This window comes from Colossoma macropomum, unplaced genomic scaffold (assembly GCF_904425465.1).
Source record: "Colossoma macropomum unplaced genomic scaffold, Colossoma_macropomum, whole genome shotgun sequence".
NCBI lineage: Eukaryota > Metazoa > Chordata > Actinopteri > Characiformes > Serrasalmidae > Colossoma > Colossoma macropomum.
In genome coordinates this window covers 17956110-17979851 of record NW_023494790.1, presented here as the reverse complement: position 1 = coordinate 17979851, position 23742 = coordinate 17956110, and the positions used below count along the sequence as shown (strand labels likewise).

Here is a 23742-nt window from a genome sequence, read left to right as displayed (position 1 = left end):
GGTGGAAGAGAACAATCTGTACACATACTCTGCACCCCTAAGCTCAGCTTTTTAGTCTATATAAATCAGTGCTCCACCTTACAATTATTCCTATAATTGACTGTTTATCTATCTATCTATCTATCTATCTATCTATCTATCTATCTATCTATCTATCTATCGATTGACTGTTAATGGACAAATCAAACCATTGTGCCTTCATCTGTCAGTTTGCTTTCATCACAGCACCACCACCATTCAGCGTTCTGACTGTGTGACAAGCACTTGCTTCCCTTATGGTGCAGTATTTGGTGCTATAGTATCAGTACCGGAGATCTTCAGATTTGCAAGGATAAACGATGAAAGAAAATTTTGGAATTTGAAGTTTCCAAAATCTAATAGACTGGTATCTTATTAAGTCTAATGGCTTCCATCACTTCTACTTAGATGCCACACCAAGTCCAGCCTATACAACCATGCAGAGAGTCTGTCCTTCAAACAAGCGATCAGTGATATGTAGGGCTGCACGATATGGACATAAAATGTGGTGTCAATAAAGCTGTTGGATATCATGATGACGAGATGGGAAGTGAAAAATTATTATTAAAATACTGTGCCTCTGACTGGAAATGTTGTTTGTATAGATATGTTTTTTTGTGTATAAACAGTAATCTGACTAAACTCTCCTTTAAGCGAATAGCAAAAAAGCACAAAATTACAAAAGCGGAATTCCCTATTGTGCAAAATGAAAATCAACAAATATTACTAGCTACTTACATCAGAACTGCAAGCACATTTTTGTGCATTGGAAAGCTGAACTAGCACACAGTTACACAGTGTTGCTGATACAGAGCTCTGCTCTTATGAAGCAATTAAAGTTATTTGACAGCTAGTTGCACCCCCTTGTGTAGAATTTGTAGCCTGCAAAACATGAGTGAGTTTCATGAGGTACTTCAGTGTAAAACAGTCAGGATTCTCTGAACAGCTTTTTCTGTGTCTGCAGTCCAAAAATGAAAAAAATATGTATATTTTTATTTTCAATATAAGCCTACAGAAATAAACATGTATATACTTAATTCTTAATTCTGAAAAATTCCTTATGATGATAAGCCATTACTGCTTCATACATTTTACCATACAGTTTATGCATTCTATACGTAACATAATAATGAGAGTGGGAATTGTAACACTTGAAGCATTTTTACAGGCTAGTAGTTCAGGATAGAGTAGCTTTTGAGGCTGTACATGTGGATGTTTAGCCAAATGTTTAAGTTACTTGCTTGCTGAGCGGGGATTGCCCTTGGTGTGATTTAAAAGGAAAAATGACAGACATCCCTCAAGAAGAAGGGCTGACTCCACAACAGGGGTTGTATTGCCTGGAATCTGAAGCTAGGTGCAGCAGAACAATAGAAGCTATACTGCCCCAACACTTCCCGTAGTGTACGGGAAGAATATGATATGTCAGAAGTGATATGCCAGATAAACATATGAACATTTTAGAGCATTATAGAGCAAATGACGTCTCAACTTTTTTCCATGATCAGTGTGTAAACGCAATCAAAAATTGTGTTGTATGGAATGCTCTTTTAGATTGTGTTTTGAAGGACAGACATAGCTTATGAAAGGTTCAACTGTCTGTGGAGTTGTCTCGGCTATCTCCCTGTGCTCATTGCTGGACGAGAAAGGCTACAGCATCCCTCCAACAGCAGTAATTAGTGATAGGAAATGACTCGCTGGGAGGCCACATCTGCTGAACTGTTGGGGTATTTTAGTTAGTTTACTACTGCTGTCCTCCATAGTTCCTCTCCTCATTTCCTTCACGTTATTGTCTTTTAATACCACTCCCCAATGTGCGCCATATGTGTTTGTTTGTATGTCTTTGCAGTGGCTGATAGCTTTCATTGTCTGCAGGTATTATCAGACACACCCTTACAGCCTCATGCAAACCACTGTTTTATATAAAGAGAAGAGAAAATGTCCAAAAGGGAAATTACAAATGAGTCAAATAAGAACTGGAGGTTTTGTTTTGAATTTTCAGTTTATTCGTGCGTGTTGCTTGTAGGAGTGGGAGGTAAGGGTGGTATTAAAGTGAATACACCGCTGAGTGTGGGTGATGTTGTCTCATGATATAGATTTTGTCATACTGTGCATAAGCCCAAGAAACAGCAAACCACAAACAGCCCCGAGGGAAACTGTGCATGAGTACAAACAGCTTAAATAACAAACAACAAAAAGCGCTTTTTAGACCAGAAACAGTAGCTGCACCGCTGTGGTCCACATGCAGTCATGCCTACTTTAATCAGTGTAGCGTTTGATATCGGTAGTAGGCGTATGCATGAAATTAGTCTATTTTATGCTGCTTACCACTTACAGAATGCCACTAGAAAGAACTGATGAGATTATAAGTTTGATTTTTTCCTTTTTTACTCTTTTATTGAGCTATTGGACAAAGCAGATATGACGATAACTGTTGAGCAAGATAAGGAAGTCTTTTTGGATAGTAAATAAAATGGCCACATCTGCTTTGAGGACATCGCAACCTGTGGTTAATATCTAAAGAAAGTCAGAAAGTGTCTCTACAATAAATCATTTCACATCTAACCACTCTGAATGACTTTGTTTACATCTCAACTGTTGAATTATACAGAAATTTTGAAAAAATGGTGGAATTCCCTTTTAAAGGGAACTGAATAAGCTACTGCAATGCTTATTATTCATGGTTTGTTGTTATTGTTGATTATAATGATTATTATTGATATTGTAAGATCATATCATCGTCGCCTGATTAGAAAATACAGAGTTTGCATCGCCCACCCATAATCACTTTTACTTTTTTCTGTGCATTTGGCAAAAATGGATTGGATTTTAACTGTGAGTGTTAAGGTCAGGGCTAAGTGTGTGGTTTGACCTTTTTATTAGTTTAGCCATTGAGCAGCTTTCCCACTGAGTGTGGGTGTGTGCCAGTGGTGATGCGAGTGTTGGTTGTGTCAGTGTCACATGCTGTGCTGTACTGTAGCTCAGGGCTTGTAAAGCTTGGAGAAAAGAACAATGAGGGTGACATACGAGTGCTCACATACTCCAATAAAAACACTCGAGCTGCACGCCTGTCTACATGACCCAATTATAATCACACAATCATACGCACACACACTCATACACTCTCATACACACTTGTCCTCAAAACAAATGTAGCAGACAAATACACATGAATATGGCAGCTCTCATCTCCACTAGCCAATCAAATTTACTTACTACTTACAATCATGTTTCATTCAAGCCAGTTATCTCATTTTGCATAATATGCATGTATATACCATTGCTGCCATAGAAAAACCCCTATTAACATAAGAGAAAAGAAAAACATTCTTTCTGTATGTTGATATAATACACTTCTATTCCATTCATCATTAAGTCCTCATCCAGTGTAAAGGGCAGCTGACACTTTCAAATGTTGTACAAAAATAAAAAATACAAGGTTTTGTTACAAGGTTTTGACAGTGAAGATCACATTCATTTTCCTACTGGAGCATACAGAAATAAGCAAAATGCCCCAAACCCTACTGGCAAGCAGGGTGAGAGAGCAGGTGTGTAGTAGGAGGAGATGGGAGCAATGGAGAGTGGTGAATGGAAGAAAGCTCTGGTTGTGGGGAGCAAAAGCGAGGCAAGGACTCGTCATTGACCCACTTATCGCACAGCACTTGCAGCATTGCACTCGTGCGGCGCTGCATTATGACCATGTGGACGAGCCAGGCACTCCCACCATCTTCATCACTGCCATCATCATCTCTGCAGGAGCCTGAAACCGGCCCAGTGCCTCTCAGCACCCCATTCACACACACAGGACATTCACACGTACACCCGCACACTCACACGATGCAGCCATCGGAGTGTATGTGTTTCTGTCTGTGTGTGTGTGTGTTTATGTGTGTGTTTTTGTACACTTTCAGGACACAGATGTCCTGATTCTGTAGGAAAACCAAATAAAAGCAGGAGTAACTTGCCTTGTCATATGCAGAAAATGATACAAAAGTTTTTTTTATGATGGAAAGGGCTAAAACATTTCTTTTTTAGATAATAGGGTTAAGGTTAGGATTAGGTTTTGACTTTGTTATATGTTGTTATGAATGTCATAATAACATAGTAGTTAAAACTATTAATAACAGTAAAATATAATATACGAAATTGAGTGGGTGGAATGGACCTCCAATTGTTTGTACAACCTGTTGTTCATTATTTGGAGGTTTTTTAAACTTTAAAACAATGTATGATAGTATGGGAATCATGTCTGTATTGGCAGATAACTGCTTTACAAAATCTGCATCAGACACTTCTGTCTAGTAAAGACAGTGGTCCTGTATAGAGCCATGAACACTCAAAGGGCCATTTGCATGCTTAAAAGTTCTTTGCAAGGTGAAATCATTCAAATTTAACAATTGATGGAGAATGTGTTGTTTATGGTTCTATATAGAACCTTTTTGAAAATGGTTCTATATAGCACCAAAAATGATTCTTCTGTTGTTACTAGCTTGACATTGTAATAATATATATAGAATCATATACAACATATTATCCATCAATCTGTAGAACCATTTCACCATACAAAGAAGCATGCAAATGGTTCTTTGAGTGTTCATGGTTTTATCTAGAACCAATATCTTTACTAAAAAACCCTTGAAGGACCTTCTTTTTCAGGAGTGTACAAAATAAATTTATTTCTCTATAAGGCTAATCCAGGTAGATGTCCAAATTTCTACATTTTAGAAATGTTTATTCATCAGCATCAGCAGATCATATACATAAAAAGTATTGGATATCAGCCCACTGGATATGGCCTACAATTCCTGTATCAGTGCATTCCTACAGCTGTACACCTGACATACACACATACAGTGTCAGGCAAAACTCAAGCATATTGTGTAAATAAGTGTGTTTTGGCTGGTAAAGTCACCATACCAGTAGAATAAATGAAAATAATCATCACTATAGAAAAAGTAACAATTTTTTTTTTCTCAAAGTAGTTAATATTTTGGCTGCCATGAGGAGAGGATTGGCAGTGGTTAAATAAATACACTAACATATGTCAAATCACTACTTATTGTATTAACATTCTTTGTATTCATTGTAAAATAAGTGCTTTTCTGATTAAATCAATCATTACTGTCTAGATAAATGTATGCTAGATACATGCTTAAAACTTTTGCACAGTGTTTGTGTGTGTGTGTGTGTGTGTGTATGTGTGTGTGTGTTTTCGTCTTTTATTGACACGCCTCTGTGATGTTTAACAGTCCTGTTTGTTCTTGCTTCAGGAAAGTAGCCCTGCAGAATTGTGTCTACTTCTCAGCTGTTATTTTTGTTTGGTCAGACCTGGGTTTTTGTTATTTACAGAATTAAAACCTGGGAGCCCCACAGGAACGAGTATTTATTCAAACACAATTCCAATCAGACCTTCAAAGGAGCCCATTATTGCAGTGTGTCATGAATTATGCAAAATTAGCCCCGGTGTGTTCTCTGATTAATAATTCATACAGCTCAGACAGTCTCACTCAGTGTGTTTGAGCACTGTATGTGTGCATGCGAGGGTACAAATGTGTTCTGAATGCCTCTGTGTGTGTGTGTATAAGTGCTAGTGTATGTGAGAGAGAGAGTGTGAATGGGTTCCAGGCATGCTGCCCTGTCTTCATACTGAGAGTGTGCTGTTGACAGATGGACGTGGGAGGGCTGTTACTGAGCTCAAACTGTCCTAGAGAGAGAGAGAAAGAGAGAGAGAGAGGGAGGGAGGGAGAGAAGAGAGATGGATGGAGGGAGAGAGGACTTGGTGCAAAGGGAGAGGTGCATTGAGGGGGAGGAGAAGGAGAAAAAAGAAAAAGAAAGGGAGGGATTCATACATTTGGAAAGAGAGTGTTCCTCGGTCTCCTACACTGTGGAATTGTGGAGGAGAGATTTTCTTTCTTTCTTTCTGTTTTTTTATTAAGAACCGAGCAGTACATGTGCTTAAAGCTGTCTTCATTGCCTAGACCTATTTTTGATTTCCCACACGCACACTGGGAAGCAGAGCAGTTTCAATCACATCACTCTTATTCTCAGGAGGCCTCCCTCACCCTCACTCTCTCTCCCTCTAGTCTATAAAGGAGTCTCAGTTTTCTCCTGACCAAATGAGCACGTCTAATAGGACTAACAGCTTAATGAAGTGAACGAGTGTAATAGCACTCCACCCCATGTTCACGTATAGCATGGTATCTTCTAGAAACTCATCTGTGTGCGTGTTTCTGTCTGGGGTGGGGCAAACAGTGCATGCAGCATTAACTGGTACCATTAAAAATGTTTTTACTTTTGGACTCAAGGGAAAGGTGCCAAAGGGTTCTCTGATGTGGTGACATAGAAGACGCACTGGGGTTTTGTTGAAAAACTTTTATTGAATGGTTCTTTAGACAAAATTTTTTGTAAAGGAGATATGTGTATGTGAAGGACATTTTTAAAGTTTAAAGAACCTTAAATTAGTATGAAATCTTTACATTATGTTAAAGTTCTTCATATTCACAAAACTCTTTAATACCATCAGTTTTGTCTGGTTCCAAAAATGGTTCTTTTATGGAATTTCTCAAAGAACCCTTTTTTTAGAGTGTAAAGTCTTTTCAAAAGCCTCAGGAGAAAAAAAGTTAGGTAAGCATCATGTTTTCTAAATGACGTTCTTAGGTTCTGCCCTTAGAGCTTCTGGTGTCTTATGTCGTAGATTCAAGCAACAGTGTGTGAATGCAGTATATACTCACCGTGTGACTCACCATCACATTATTAGAAACATCTACCTTAGGGATGCACCGAAATGGGAACTGTGAACTGATGCAAATATCCAATATCTTTCATGTACATATCTGTGAATGTGAATGCTGATGCTGCTATATATGAGGGCCCATATCATGGAAAACCAAATTTCCCTCCCTTTCTTTAAAAAGTATAAAGTAAATAACTTTGTTATTTGTTATTGTTTGTAAACATTGTTAAGGTTTGAAAACCATTCATACCCAGTCCATGCTGCCCATATATGGAAACCATGCTGCAGCAAAACAGCTCATTTTGAATGAGCTGTTTCTGTGATGTCAAGAGAACCAACTCATTTACATATATCCACCTATTTAGCATACAGCTGTTTAGCCCCACCCACTCATGTAAGTTCTAAAGGAGAGTTTCAGCTCTAGATGCTTTTTGAATGAGGTACAATAAGAGGGCAGCCAATCAGAGCAGAGGGTAAAGAGGTGGAAAGTGTCTTGTAAAATGAAATGGCCATTTTTGGTACATTAACCTGCAGAGATCTTATAAGGGGGGGAAATTCAAGAGAAGTGTAGGATATGGGCCCATTAAAAGAAAGTAAAAAGTAAATCTACCTGGATTACTCTAACAGAAAAATATAACATTAATTTGTAATGGATTTTAAATGCAGTAAAATTAATAAAATGCAGATTTATCATAGTGGCCCAGCATCACCTAAACATTCTGCTCCTCCAGAATTTAATAAATGCATAATCAAGGCAAGGCAAGTTTATTTATATAGCACATTTCATACAGATATTATCAAAGATTGGTTTGAAATGTTGGCCAAATCTAATCATCTTTGCATTGCAAATACATAATTGTTTAACAATTATCTGCTGATACAAATACATTCCGATATCATCATGTATCCCTAATCTACAGTATACTTCCACAAGAACAATATTGGTAGTTAATCTTCATTGCAGTATTGGATTTTGCAATATTGATATTGTAAATGCAAATAAGCTCTTTACTACATAATAAAAATCTTAATTGTGTCCTGTAAGCATCCTAAACAATGTCAGATTGGTTTCTGTAGGTGCTTTGATGAGTCAAGTGATGCACATGATCCAGTGATGATAAAGAATTTGAGTAGAAATAATGCAAACCAACCTTTAACCATGTTAAACTAAAGTGTTTTAATATATTGCAAGGCATATCACAATCAGCCAATATAATCATAATAAATAGGTGTGCAATTACAGACTGTACCCTACTCATCGTTAGTCAGTTTCTGTCCAGGGCACTGCTGTTGACCAGAGGTGGATCATTCTCAGCACAGCAGTGACACCAACATGGTAGATGCATGGTAGTGTTTGTTGTGCTGGTACAAGTATATCAGAAACAGCGGTGTTAGTGGTGTATTTACACACATCTGTGTCACTGCTAGGCTGTGAGTGGGTGGTCACCTAGAAATATCCAGCCAAGAGTGGCTCTGTGATCAGAAACTGACCATTAATGACAGGCTAAAAAATGACAAATTACACATGGAAACACATAAACTGCAGTCTGTGACTGTACACAAACAAAGTAGTGCTAAAAGGCTGTGGCCAGTGAGTATACATGCTTTCCTCCCTTTCGTGCTACAGTTATACCAGTGGTCACAAGCAGCATATAATCCTAGCAGAGGTGCAGACATTTGGTTGTGCAGCAATTCAATGCACTTGGCAATGATAATGTTTATCTCTCAAGTTTACCGTTATAATACAGTATTGTATAATGAAATATTTAATCAATGACAGTGCTGTTTAGAGATGACTGCCTCTTACTCAATATCCACAAAAGAGCAGTAAATATTAAAATGCATTTTTAATCAGTTCTGAGAGACCCTGAAGGAATTAACTGAACACATTTCACTGAGAGTGACTGTGTGGTGTGTGTGTGTGTGCGTGTGTGTGCATGCATTCGCTGTGGTTTGTAAATGTGTGTTTGCACTGTAGTGATTAGAGCTGAGGATCAAGGAGAGTGAGAGAGAGAGAGAGAGAGAGAGAGAGAGAGAGAAAGAGAGAGAAAAAGACATAGAAAGAGACAGAAAAGAGATAGAGAGTGGCATGGAGAGAGAGAGAGAAAGAGGTAAAGAGAGACAGAATCAGAGAAAGAGAGAGATCTTGGAGGAGAGCACATGGTGGATGATCGCTGTATTTCCTAGAACTAGAGAAAGTCATGGAGAGCTGTGTGTGCAGATGGGCAAACAGCAGCTCCTCGCTTTGTTTGTGCTCTCTGGATGATCCCAGTACACACAGACACACACACACACATCCAGCACACACAACTTGTACCTGTTTATTTGAATTGATGGTATCAGGAAGCCAGTGAGAGGAGCATGTGCACGTTTCCAGTGTCAAGTATGTGATTGTATAGGTATGCATGAGTGTGTGTTTTTTCTGTTTTTGTGTGTGTGTATATGTGTGCAGGGGGACGCTGAGAGAGTGAGACAGGCCAGCTCTGGAGTGTGTAGAGCTCCTGCTGGGTTAGAGAGTGAGCTGCAGGGTGTTGCGTAAGAGGATCTGCTGCTGTCCCACAGCTTATCCTTCACTTTATTCCCCCCACTCTTCCCTCCCCCTCTCTCCCTCGCTGTCTTTCTCTCTTTCTCATACACACGAAAGCACTTTAAAGCTGGCACCACTTACGGATTTATCAATAATTATCAATAACAGCTGTGAAATTGCTAGGTAAAATGTATTGTCCTTGCTTACTTTTGCTTGCATCAGTGTTCTGTGCTCCAGTCCAATATTTAAAAGTCCTGTCCGGGTTTTACTTCATTTACACACACAGCAGTAAGCTGTCTTGTGAGTCGGTGCACGAGTGTGTGTCACAGCACCGTGCTAGCTGCCACGCTATGAAAATGCTATCTGAAGTGTGGCAGGATTTTTCTTTCTTTAATCATCACAAATAAGAATTTGTGCTCCCTCTGGCAATTCGGTCACTTTAAGCTTGCGGTGAATTAAAAAAAAATATTGAATATTGAACTGTAAAATACTGCAATATACACAGTAAATAATAATCTTAAAAAATAAAAATAAAATATTTATTTTTGTCCTGATTCATGATTTTTTCAAAACTGTAATACACTGTACCTGTTGTTTTAAATAATAATAATAAAGATAATATTGGTATTTATTAATAACTTTGTCCTAGTCCTACAAACACTTTTTCTGTTTTCTCTTTCTGTTAATTGGACTCTCTCTCTCTCTCTCTCTCTCTCTCTCTCTCTCTCTCTCTCTCTCTCTCTCTCTTTTTCTTACTTTTGCTCTCACTCTCACTGTTCCTTATTTACACTCACATATACAGGCACACTCTCTCTTTATCTCTTTCTCTCTCTCGTTTCTCTTCCACCTCTTTGTTCTCTTTTGTCCTATGTACGTATGCATATGTGTGTAATGTGAGCAGGCACTCAGCATCAGCGCTCTGCATTATTCAACAGACACAAATCAGCAGCTGATTGACAGGCCTGTCGCTGTGTAGTTGGACCAGTGTGCGTGTCCGTCTATTATGTCTCCTGCACTCTTCAATAGCTGGACGACTCGCATGTGTTTGTCTGTATGTGCGTTTGCGTGTATACTGCACACTGCTTGAAAAAGTCCTGATTTACTCTGTTTTTGCATGAATGTCACAATGAATGGTTTCAGCTCTTTATACAAAATGCAATATAAAACAAGGAGAACACAGGGAACCACAAAACACAGTTTCTAAGTTATCATTTCATTTATTGTAGAATAAAAATCTCCCGTGTGGAAAAAGTCATTGCACCCTAAACTTAATTACTGCTGGTTGTGCATCTTTTAGCAGCAATAGCTGCATCCAAATGCTTTCTATGACTGGAGATCAGTCTCTGAGGAGGAATTTTGGCTCACTCTTCTTTGCAGAATTGCTTTAATTCAGCCACATTGGAGGGGTTTCGTGCATAAACTGCCACATCATCTTGATAAGGTTTAAGTCAAGACTTTTGACAAGGCAACTCCCAAACCTTAATTTTGCTTATTTTGAGCCATTCATAGGTGGACTTGCTCTTGTGCTTTAGATCATTGTCTTGCTGCATAACCCAACTGTGCTTTAGCTTCAAATCACTGGATATTATCCTACAGAATTTTTTGGAAGAGAACAGAATTTATGGTTCCTTCATTTATGACAGGTCACCCAGGCCGTGGAGCAGCAAATCATCACCGTCGCACTACCACCACCATTTTTGACTGTGGGTGTAATGTTCTTATTGTGGAATCTCTTATATCAGATGTAACATCGTTCTTCCATATAGTTCCACTGTTGACTCATCAGTCCACAGAGCATCATTCCAAAAGGCTTGAGGGTCATCAAGGTGGTTTTTGGCAAATGCAGCATAGTGTGTGACCTTTTAGCCTACTTTACAGGTTCTATTAAAGTGATGTTAAGATTCAACAGGGCTGGCAGTAATCAAGCGTGGGTTTGTCTAGTTTAATTGATCCCAATTATCAACTAAATTTGGTTAATTGGTTGGTTAGGTAACTAAGGGAGCAATTACTTTTTTACACAGGGCTAGTTGTTGTTGAACAACTTTTTCCTCCAATAAATCAAATCATAATTTAAAAACTGAATTTGGTGTTTACTCAGATTTTCTGTCTTATATTAAATTTAGTTTGAAGATTTGAAAAAAGTGTGACAAATATGCAAAAATAGAAAAAATCATGTAGGGGCAAATACTTTTTCACAGCACTGTACCAGCCAAGACATGTTTATTTCATTAGTTTTGCACTGGAGTTATGGGGCTCTTGTAGCCAACTAATAATGGAAGTTGATACTCCGCAGGCTAATGTTGTGCTAACTGCATGCCTAAATCCTCACATACTTGCATCAATTGGTGTAATCAAACAGGCATGCTTATGTGGAAACTGTGTGACATTTTATTGTCTATAATAAATAACAAAAATGTGTTGCATAGCTAAAAGCAGTAGTTGAAGTGATCCTACATTTTGCCTATACTTAATGTCCATTTTTAAAGATAACAGTTTATTTGGAATTTTCTCAGTGCAGATGTGTGAAGATTAAGCATGTAGTTTGCATCGTGCTAATTGGTGGCACATAAGCTTCTGTGACTTAGCTACATTAGCTTTGTAGCTTCATTGCAAAACTAAAGAAGCAAACTTGAAACACCAAACATGTTTTGGCTGATCAACTACATTTGGGGTAAGGAAGAGGAAATAAAGAATAAATCTTATTCAGTCCTGTAACAAGTCATGTTATTAATGGGAAAGAGTGGAATCTACTTTGAAATACCAACACTCATGTCATGTTTTTAACTGTGGGGTTGTAGAGAGTCTGAGTGGTTTGAGCATGACAGCCTGCTTTTAGATAATCATATTAAATGAACTACTTCAATTAATTCAATTATTGATTTGTTTAATCAGAGTAACCGCAAAACATGACTGATGTGTGATTCATGTTTTCTTGTTCAAAATGGTAGTCAAAACTGAACAAAAAAATGTGTTTTCACTTTTGTTAGGTCATATTTTTTAAATAAACATAACAGCACTGCAAAACCATAATTAAGAGTGAGAATTTGTCTGCTTTCTGCAAAAAAGGTTAAAGCTTAGTAGCTTTTAAACAAAACATTTGTTAATTTTGGTGCACTTTTATCTTTTGGGTTTGGACACATTTATATAAATGAAACACACATGAAGACACGTCTTCAATCCTACAAAAGCAAGAAAGATTCTTAATTCTGGTTGGTGCTGCAACATTTTTTGAGGGCAATGAGTAAAGTTTGTTTATATGAGATGTGGCTGTCCAGTTGAGACCAAAAAAGAATGCACAGCTAGGAAATCAAGATAACTATTAAGCCAATTTGGTCACGTTAGACTTGTGCTTTAATTGTTGCATACAGTAAATTTAAAAAAGAAAATTAAATTAATTGTTAGTTAATCACAGTTATTTATATGGCAGTTAATCATCAACCATCATGATTGTGACAGGCTTACATAGAAATACTGAATATCGAATTGTAAAATGCTGTAGAATATGTATCACCACCAGAATAAAACCTTGTGTTTCTATTTTTGTCCATTTTTAATTTTTTCACATAATTCAAAATTGCCAGTTGGCCTTTACATTGTATCAAAATTCCATGATGAATAGGCCTGGTAAATGGTGGAAAAAATACTTATAATAAGATCTTTTCACTTTAACTTTTTTTTCTTCTTCTAGTGTAATGTTGCCATTTTGGGGATTTGAGGTTTAGTTCAGGTAGTGACAATGTGTTTCTTAATAATAAAAATATGAAAAGTTGTATTTTTTGGAACTGTCATATACTCTACTATCAGTTTTAAGTAGGGGTGCGGGAAAAAAATCGATTCTTAGATGCATCGCGATGCGGACGTGAATGATTCTGAATCGATTCACAAATGTCAAAAATCGATTTTCTAAATATTTAATTTATAACATAATGTTGACGGAACACAAAAGGCAGAACTTGGAAGTGCGGAAGTGCAGCGCCCGGACAGTCTGTGGCAGCACATAACAAAAACACCACTGGATGAGTGAGAAATCCGACCGACTCCCTTTGCATTAAAAGCCAGGTTAGATCAGGAGTCATTTTGTCCTTTCAACAAAAATCAAACCACCTTGGGAGCCGCAACATTTAATGTCCAGTATGTCTCAGTATGTGATAATGTCCTAGTATAGGCTAAACAGTATAAACGAAAACGCAGATTTACTTCACTCTGCTTTAAGCTTTAATAGCCGCTTTCTCCCATCTCCGCCAGAAAACTTTTTCTCAGAAGTAGATCAGTTAAATGTCTCTCAACGTTCGACTGTTTTACGAGGCTGAAGTCGCTTCTTATTCTCCAGCTTCTTGTTCGAATTTACCCGTTCCACCTAAATTTCTAAGTGAGGCGCCGAATGTAAATGCGGCACCATTTAAGGTGGAACGGGAGAATTCGAAAGAGAAGCTGACTTCAGCTTCGCCACTTTTTAGTGTGTGACAGTCTCTCGTTGCAGATTTAACGTACCAGGAAACCAACCGCATTGCTTATAAATGCGAATAACGCATCGCTGCTATGTGACCTGCAGTCTGCACGCCGGTTCTCAGTCGTTGCGAAACAGGGCTTTCGCGCTATGTTGCTCACTTCCCGTATCAAAGATACTTTACTGACACAGCGACCCCCCCCCACTCTCTACAACGAGACCAAAACCGAAGTTATAAAATCACTTAAGAAAATGGGTAGAATAGCTGTAACGTGTGCTGTGTGGACATCCATTACCACTGGATCTTATTTCACTGTAACTGCGCATTTTATCGCAGATGAGTAGCAGCAGCTTCTCGTGTTCCAAACAAGAGCACTAAATGAGAGCCTTCTAGTTCACTTGCCACATCACTTCCATTTGATTTATTAATAAAAGATATTGGAAGTAAATTCATTGTGGATCATTACAAATACTTTGCTTTAAAAGTACCAAGTCACTTTAAATAACAGTAACACTGAGTTACTTAGTCACTTTAAAATGTATATTGTCTCTATATTCTGTGTATATTCTGTGTATATTTTGTGTATATTTAATATATTTCAGTTGGTTTTTCTTGTATTTTTTTTATTTTTACTTATTTACTTTCTGTAGAGTGATTAGCTGAGCCTCACCACAAGCATTTTAATGCATAAATGTCCTGACATGTTGTGCAAGTGACAAATAAACTTGAAACTTGAACTCGAAACTTGAGAAAATATAAATGCTATGTAGAAAAAAAAAAATGCATTGAGATGATCCATCGATAATCGTTTTATAATCGCGTCGTAGCCCTCTGAATCGTAATCGAATCGAATTGTGGGGTGCCTAGAGATTCCCACCCCGTAGTTTTAAGTGATAAAAATAACAATATTTATTGATAGTGGTATAAATATTGGAAAAGTAAAAATGGGATTGTGCCATCTCTAATCACATCTTGACCTATCTGAGAGAGGCCGGTTCTCTGCCACAGGCTTTGTTCCTTACAGTAATGGAAGACAGAGTTCTGGTGGCTCTAGTGTTTTTTTATGCATGTGTGTGTGTGTGTGTGTGTGTGTGTGTTCAGGGTGAGTGGTTGGAGTGTTGTGTTGGCATGTCTGTGAGCACTCTGTGGGTTAGACCTCTGTGTGAAGTGGATTGAGGCCATTGCTGGAGCATGACACTGCTGCCCGTGCAGTGTGTGTGTGTGTGTGTGTGTGGAGTGGTGCTTTGACTGCTGTCTGCAGTCTGTCAGGGCTTTGTGATGAGAGTGACTTTGGGAACAATTTTGGCCTCATACCTGGACAAAAGGGACACGCACTTACAGTATGTACTTAAGCACATACACGCACGCAGCTTGAGAATCTCAACTGTGTCTTGCCAACATTGTTTAGCTGCAAAAGTATTTACCTCCTTTTATACAGACAGTATCATCAGAGAAAATTGCACATTGCAGGCGGGTTAGCACGTACACACATGCACCCACACACACACGCGCACACACACACACATACACACACACACAGACACGAACACAGTCACACACCGAGGCTTTTCCTTCCTCGGCTATATTTAGTGGCCGTTGCACCTCCGAAACGACCGTGCTTGAAGAGACAGCAGTTGAATGGAATCTGATGACATCACAGGAAGAGAGGGGGTGGGGGGAGGGGGCCGCGTGGAGGATAACAGACGTGTCATCACCCTGTCCGCGCTCCAGATGACATCATCAGCTGCTCACGCGCAATCTGCTGTTTTTCATTTCAGTCCACTCTGACTTTTCCTACAACATATTTTTTCCTCCCAGAGAAGCAGTGCAGAACGTTTTTTGTACTTATCATTGAAAGATTTGTGAACTTTTTCACTGTCCAAATTCTAATACATTTGCAACTGACTTGACCAGTGCCCTCATTTGTCCCTCAAAGATGATCTCTGTTATATGTCAAGTTTCAAGGGCAAGAATGGACATGTGCTCTAATGCATGTTTTTTAATGTTGAATGTACATTTAGAGATGAGACAGTAACTAATGATTTACCTTGATATTAAAACTAATTAATGATCAATAATGATCAATAATGTATGATTAGCCTCCTTTTAAAAAGTCTCAGTGGAAGTAAGTAGCAGACTGCTACAGTCTCCCTGTACAGCACAGAACAGTGAACAGTAGGAGTGCTGGTAATCATTTCATATGTATTTAAATTGTGCTTGTATTTGAGGTTCAACAGACTCTATAATACATGTGGTGAAATGATGTCAGTGTGTGTTGTTGCCTTTTAAACATTTCAAGTTTATTGTAATATTATTAAAAATATTTAAATACAATTTTAATATAATATTGCAGTAATTTTGTTCATGATATCATGACAGGAAATTTTATTTGTGTAGGCTTCTATTCCTGTATATTCCTGTATAGGCTTCATTACATGTATTTAGCAGCCTGTATTATCCATAGTGATTTACAATGGTAGGCGATTGTAACTTTAAGAGTTTCGCCTAACCTCTCTTATTCTGCTGAATGGTGAATTGAACCTTTGAGTTTATGTATGCAAGGCAATTATATTAGTAGGGCTGGCAAAACAGCATTTTACTAGTGTTTGCTGACGTTGTTTTACTGGCAGAAACACCCTTAAAAATAATAGTTACATTCATAACTCCTTAATTTTAAGCATGTTCATTACTACCGTCCAGAATAAATTCAGAAGGATGCAACTGAGCACTTTTTTATCTTCTGTATACCGTTCGTGGTCCCACATGTTATTTCTTGGGCATCTTTGCTTGTTTAGCTGCAATGACCACATAAAAAACAGTTATTTATTTTTACATCTTATATATATTAACAAAAATAGTTCTATTTAAAGGTCTTTGATGATGAAATATGTTGTAGTTTAGGCTACAAAAAAATGCAAAGCTTCCAAATACTGGAGAGAAGTACTGTAATGAACAAAGTATTTCAGTATTCAGATAGTTGAGGCCAGCCCAATGTATTAGCCACTATGCTGCCCCGTTGCTATATGTGTGTGTGTGTGTTTATCAGTCTACTAAGAAGTCACTGTGTTCACCAGCAGGAGAACTGTGGTTTTCATGAGTGCTGTATATGTTAGTTATCAGGAGAGCCTGAATGTGCTCTTATTTGCAGCCCAAACTCATCCTGCGCAACAGCAAATGTGCGTGATCAGAGCAGCAGGAACAGCATCCAGCAATTTCAGGGTTTATCTTCTTCTCCAGTGGCTGCTGCACAGAGCATGAGCTGTTTTAAATTGAAGGTTTGATGTGTCCTAATTCAGATGTCTTCCTGACACCCCCGCCCTCCCCTAGCCATTGGACACACTGCTGCATTCATTCTCTCCATCCCCCCTCTTCGCTCTCTCTCTCTCTCTATCTCTCTTTCTCTCTCTCTTACTCACTCTCTATCTCTGACTCTCTCTCTCTGGATAATGAGATTAAGCAGTGGGTTTCTGACAGTGTGAAGCTGCTGCCTCTCGGGGCCTGGCTCCCCCGTGCTGCGCTGATGGCCCGCGTGGGGGTCTGTGTGGGCCGCTCAGGCAGGCCAAATGATTTGAGGTGGAATTATAAAACAGGAGCATTCTCCATACTCACTTTCTGCGGTTTGTTCTGTCCTCTGAGACTGACCCTTGTTTCAATTCAGGCACCATGGACTAAATTCTTTCACTGTACACTTTGAACTTAAAATGCTCCCGATGAAAATTGAATAAGTGCCTGGAGTTTTGTTGTACATAAAGTACAGTGTATGTACTGAGTGCCTGGATTTTTGTAGAGTAGTATCTAGAGGAACACTGTATTTTTATGGGCGAAATTGGCTTACAAGCCATTTTTAATTTATTTTTATTAATTTTTTTATTTATTTTCATTGCCTTTTTTTAATTACCAAAGCTCATGCCCTGTAGGCCAAATGAACACATTAAACACACAAAGTTGCAAAGTTTAACAGGCCAAACTGGCATTTTAATTTCTTTAACAAAAAACCTGTTGTCTTTAAATAACATGAAATTAAATAAAGTGCTACATTGAAAGTCAGAGGCAACTGGCTGTTTAGCACAATGAGTCATGTATAATTATGCTAAAACATTTTGGTATAGATGTAGCAGCAGCATTTAAATACAGCACAAGTGCACTTTTGCTTGGCCCAAACTACAGGATTTGAAAAATCCTAACAATGTTGAAAACATGAGAGATCCCACACATTTTTCACCGATTTTCTGTCCTTCATTGTTGTTAGTCATCAGATTCCCCGCAATGCATAATCTGCCTTAAATGAAACACCACACATTTTCAGATTAAGCACACAAACAAGAGTCCTGGTGGTTTATATCCTCAAAGCCTCTCTTTGGTTGACGGTCTTTCAGGCATGACATCAACATCGCGTTTCACACTATTGAATTGGTGTCCACCCCACACTACAGGATACTGAGTCGTAAATATTGAACATGTTTAATATTTACGATTCACAATTGGAGCAGCCCCGACTGGGAGTAGGTCAGAGGAGTAAAGATTGGATTATAGATGCCCTACACCACAGGACAATCTGGGAAGACCATCATTTAAAATCACCCTGATACTGGGAGACCTTTTGTGATTGTTGGGAGAAGCAAATCGACCTCCTGTAGTGAAGGCTAGGCACCTGATTCATGTTATTAATGTCATAAAATTACAGCACAGATTAGCCAAAATCAAAGTAATAAATTGCCTGATTGACAATCACTTGTTTTGAGCAAAAATCAGTCTATTTTGATCGTACACTCCTCCTAGTATCATCTTTTTTTTTGTTGTATTTTAAATTATTACCCAATTTTCTCCCCAATTCTCCCCATTGCCAGTATGCCACATGGGCTGGCATTGCGCTGCCTATTCTACAAACCCAAAGAGTGAAGCCAATTTGCTCTCTTGGACTCCTGGCCACAGATGGCTGTGGCATCATCAGGGATCGAACTGCCAATCTCCAACGATTGTACTGCTCGGGAGCCCTATAAAAGAACACTAGTCTTTTGGGGTGAGCAAAATGACAAATTACAGCACAGTCCTTCACATATTTGAATCATTCCTGAGAAGCATTCCTACAAATTTTAACCTTAAAAATCTTCACCCAAAATATTTTGTTCACCCAAAAACAAAATTGGTTTGTCCAAATGCTTACAGTATACTACATCCCATCGCATTTCCTAGTGTAAACATAGGAACAAACAGGTACACTTAATTTTGCTTGATTTTCCTTTGGAGAGAAATATGGAGTATGATGATGATGATGATGATGATGATGATGATGAGTTTGTGTAGATAGAAGGCCCAGACCTGAAGTCAACATCTGATATTCAGACCCCTTGATAAAATTTATCTTGAACATGAAATTCTCTTGATGAATTTGTACAAATTGGATGAGTATATTTGTTTAAATAGAGTGAATATAGCTGATAGCTGGTGAGCAGTAGAGTATTAGAAAGTAGATAGTGATGTTTTCAGGGCTGTGATGGTCTAATCTCTCCCAGTTCATCAGCTGAAGTGATTGTGCCAGTGTACAGGTCTTCTAATCTCTGATCCCATGTGTGTTCTCTCCTCAGATTGACCTGGAGCCTGAGGGCAAGGTCTACGTCATCATCGATCTGTCAGGATCCTCCAGTGAAGGTAATATCTTGGAGCACCTGCATACACATTCAGTTCATTTCAGTAAAAGGGAGAATTATCACTCTGAGTTGGTTTGGACTGTGGTGATATTGTGCTGAATCAAATAAGCATTTTCCTTGCTTTTTCTTAAGGCAAATTTAGGCAGCAACTATTGGTGCAATGTGAACTGTAATCCGTAGTTTGCAGATGAATGCATTTCAGAGTCATTATTTTCAGTTCTTTCTGATGCATATACAGTAGAGCAACAGGATATGTCAGTACGCCCTGTTGTAACAGAGCGTGCGTCTGTATGTACCTTAGTCTGGTGGAGAAATCGGCTGCTCTCTGCAGGGAAATCCCACTCTTTTAAACTAAAGAGTGTGTGTGGGTGCTGGAACCGTAAAGATCATAGCGTCTGAGTTACCTGAAGCGTTCCCACACACTACTGCAACTTGTGACTGCAGGCCAGCGCAGACAGATTTCCTGTGCGCTGGAGCTAATCATGATTCATTGACTATTAGTTTTATCATGTATGAAATCTTCATCTGATCTCGGTGTCTTCCCTCGAAAGCGTAATCCCTTAAATTCTAGGCTTATTACTCAGAAACTTCATTAATCATTGAGTAAGTACTGAATAAGGCATGTATGAACTCACGGACTGGGGTTAACATAGGAGTTTAAGAGGTCAATATAGTCTTTCACAAGCTTGAAAAAGGCCATTGGTTGAAAGATATGTTATGTTTAACCCTTAGAAGCCACAGTAATCACCTGCAATAACAGAAGTGTGGCATAAACGCGAGGTAGCTTTTAGAAGCAGTAAATGCTTCAGATGTCTGGTTCCTATTACCACCCTTGTGAACGATTCTGACTAGGTAAATTTCTCTAGAATGAGGCATTTCACACCAAACCTGAATCTGCATGACTTTGTTTACATCTTAACAATTTAATTATGCAGAAATTTTGAAAAATTGGTGGAAATTTCCCTTTCCATATTAATCACTTGTAACTCACAGGCCAGTGGCTTTCTGAAATCTGGCTGGCCACCCCAGGTGCCACGCCAGAATTTCTGCCACATCATTGGCTTCCCCCTCGCTCCCCCTCACCCTTCACTCAAACATTTACATTGTGGGTACGTCTCGTCTGTCCTGCTTTGGCTTTAAGGGGAGGGTGGTTTTGCTATCACCGTTCTGCGGAGCAACTGTTCAACCTCTCTCCACACAACCCCGCCCTATAATCATGTATTTGTGTAATTACATTTGAATAGTATTAAAAAATGACAGTGATAACTTCTCAACTTCTATGGGTTAAACATTAATGAGATGACTTCTCTTTCTGAGGCATTCCTTAGACAAATGAATTAAATATGCTAGTCCAGTTTGCCAACCATCTGGGATAATAGCCCCCTGAATTCCAGAGGATGCTGACAAAATTAGCAGACAGACACAAAAAAACAAAAAAAAAAAACAAACACGCGCACAAACACACAGATGGTCGATTAGTGTGTAAATGATAGTGGTGGTGGTGTCTGGTTGACACTGTAATCATGGCCCCCTGCTGGGGGGTGTTGGTAACTAATTCTGCTTTAATTGTAATGTGTCTGTGCCTTGGTGCAAACAGCCAATCAGTGCTAATGTTTGGGCACTGCTCGGTGCTGTGTGTACAGTCGTTGGGTCACTTTGTATGGGCCAGTAATGAAAGTGCAGCATCTTTTCATGGCTCATTTGAATGGGCTTATGTCCACAGGGCTGCACTAAGCCTAGGCCATAAGCCCTCGTCTGTGTTCCAGGAAACCGGCTTCAAGGTGATTGTGTTCAGTGTGTTCACACGCTCATTGATTTCTGGTTGATTTGCTCCATCGACCCACAGCGCTGTGCCTGCTTTGGCTGGCCGGAGGGAGCTCACGTGGGCCACAGCATGTCCCACCACCACCCTGCCGCCAGGAGACAGATCAGACCAGTGGAGTTACTTGCATAAAAACACGCACATACACAACCATGTGCCATCCACACAAACCTTACATACAGTCAGCTGAAGTGTGAATATGTGCTTTAGGCTATTATTCTGTAACCTTCATGGGGGCAAGAATTGACCTATCCTTGCACTGCAAACAAATGCATTCTTTTGTAGCAACTATTGTGAGGTTAGATAAGCTTTACAGAGCTCCCATTCTCAAACCCATTCAACCTACTGAATTTAGGTTGGAATTTAGACTTGATATGTAGACGGGTATTTGAGTTTAAAATGCTGCATTGTTGAGCTGGACTGTGTTGTCGTAGCTAAACAAAACTAGGCAGGTTTTAAATGACATTGGATTTAACACCATACTAATGTTAGCTTGACTGACACAAAATCTATACCTGGTATATCTAAGTGTCACCTCTTATACATATGCAAAATAAATATAATTTGAAGTTAATAATGTACTCTGACACTCGGGCAAAACTCCAATGCACGGTACACTCTTTCATTAGGTTGTATGGGAATTTTGCAGATGTTCTGTAAAGCTTGTCCAACCTCCCAATGATTTTTGTAAAAGAACACTATTGTATGGAGAGCATGGATAGGCCAGTTCTGCCGATGCTGCACTCATATGCTCATCGGAAGGTTATGCATGCGAGATGGTTTACTTCACTCTGTTCAGGTGCTTGTTAAAAAAAATACACCCACCACACAGAAAAATTATGCAAGAATAATGCAAGTCCAGAACATTGTATTATATGGTACAAATGGTTATATGGTGATGTCAAAAGCTCTTTTACTCATTTACTCAGCTCTTGTACAATTAAACATCACGCACAATAGACTCGATCAAAAGGCATTAGGCTAAGCAGCCACAGTCAAAATGGCCTTGGACAGTTACATTTGTGTGACATTCATAATTCTGTTCTTTCTAACTGGATTAATTATAGTTTCATGTCTAAAAGACAAATGACATGATATTACAACCACAACTTGTACTGATCTGTGCTTTTTATTTTTAATTTCTTTTATTTCACAAAGATTAAACTTCAACTCACATGCTATCATTGAGTTTGTTTTTAGCGATAAGCACTTACCATTGTTATTTTTTACATGGTTACCTAATAAAAGGATTCTGTTACTGGCACAGGCCACCACCAAGTTTACTGATTTTCCCCGGCTGAAAAAGTAAATGGTTGCTTATACATCACATTTACTTGCCCACTTGTAAAAACAACTCAGAAAGTTGGGAAATTAGTGTTTCCCCATTTCTAACACTGCTTGAACAGGGCACAAGTCTCTTCAAGCTGCAGAATGGCATCAAAAGCACATATTGACACATTCCATGCATTATCTATAGAGCACTTATGTGCTGTAAACTTCATTCCTATGTCATCTGCTCAGTGCTGTCTGCTACAGATGCCAAATCCCTACTTATTTCTTAATTATGAGATTTGTTGGCATGCAGATTAGGTTCCATCAGTGACCACACATCAGGAGCAGCAGGAGTTTGTTCCTGAGTTTGGGAAGTTAGTATTCTAGGGAAACTGCAGTAAACTGCAGTAAATTTGGAAGAAAAAGGTATTCGCCCACCGGGCTTTCAGATACATGATTTCTTTTGCCCATGCTAATTCCAAGTGGGTCATGACCACTGACCTCTGCTGCCATGGCAACAGTAGCAGGTTGTGTTATCTAAACTGAGAGAAGACAGGAAAGAAATAGCCGTTCTTTTTCTGCTTCCACAGACAGACCCAATCAGTGATACACACACATGCACGCACGCACACAAGAGAAACTCTCAAACACTGTGAGGGGGAGTCAAGCTATTTTCAGTGACGCCTCAAGCTACACGGTCCTGAATAGCTCAGACACTGCAGCTCCCCACAATCCCTGCACAATTACCCACAATCCCACCTGCCTGGCCCTCTCCTGCTGTAGAGTGATGAAGGTTAAGAAACGCAAATTTAATCCTGATTCAGAAGTCTGCTGACTGCACTGCCCTCTGCGACTCATGTGTTTATATGTGGAAGGATGCCTGGAACAAGCAAATCTTCCTTTCTACTGCCACTAGAACCTTTTTGCAGAAGAATTATGGAGTGCGCGCAGGAAGAGCTGAAACTCAAGGTGGTTGTATGACATGTATGTCTACATTATATCAAAATGCAAAACAGGACTTAATGACAAAAATATGCTGATGATATGACAATGGTATTTATGCTGATTTTCCTCCTCATAGTCCTGAATTTCCTCAGCAGTTCATTGGATTTACTTAAAGCATTGCTTAAGTTTTGGGGATTTGGAGACCTCTGTATTGGGTAGGGATGTTGGCTGGCTTCGTTGGATTTACTGAAAGCTTTACTGGAGTTTTGGGGACTTGGAGACCTCTGTAGTGGGTAGGAATGTAACAATCCAACGCTCTGTATTGATGGATT

At 39.0% G+C, this 23742-nt stretch overlaps 1 protein-coding gene across 1 annotated transcript in view; it reads left to right on the top strand.

Annotated features, from left to right (window-relative positions):
* prkcea (protein kinase C, epsilon a) overlaps positions 1-23742 on the top strand; it is an 80900-nt gene that overhangs the window by 5246 nt on the left and 51912 nt on the right. Inside the window, exon 2 of the mRNA XM_036572405.1 lies at positions 19309-19372. Within this exon, the coding sequence (XP_036428298.1) occupies positions 19309-19372 (64 nt within the window). The remainder of the gene's footprint in view (positions 1-19308; positions 19373-23742) is intronic.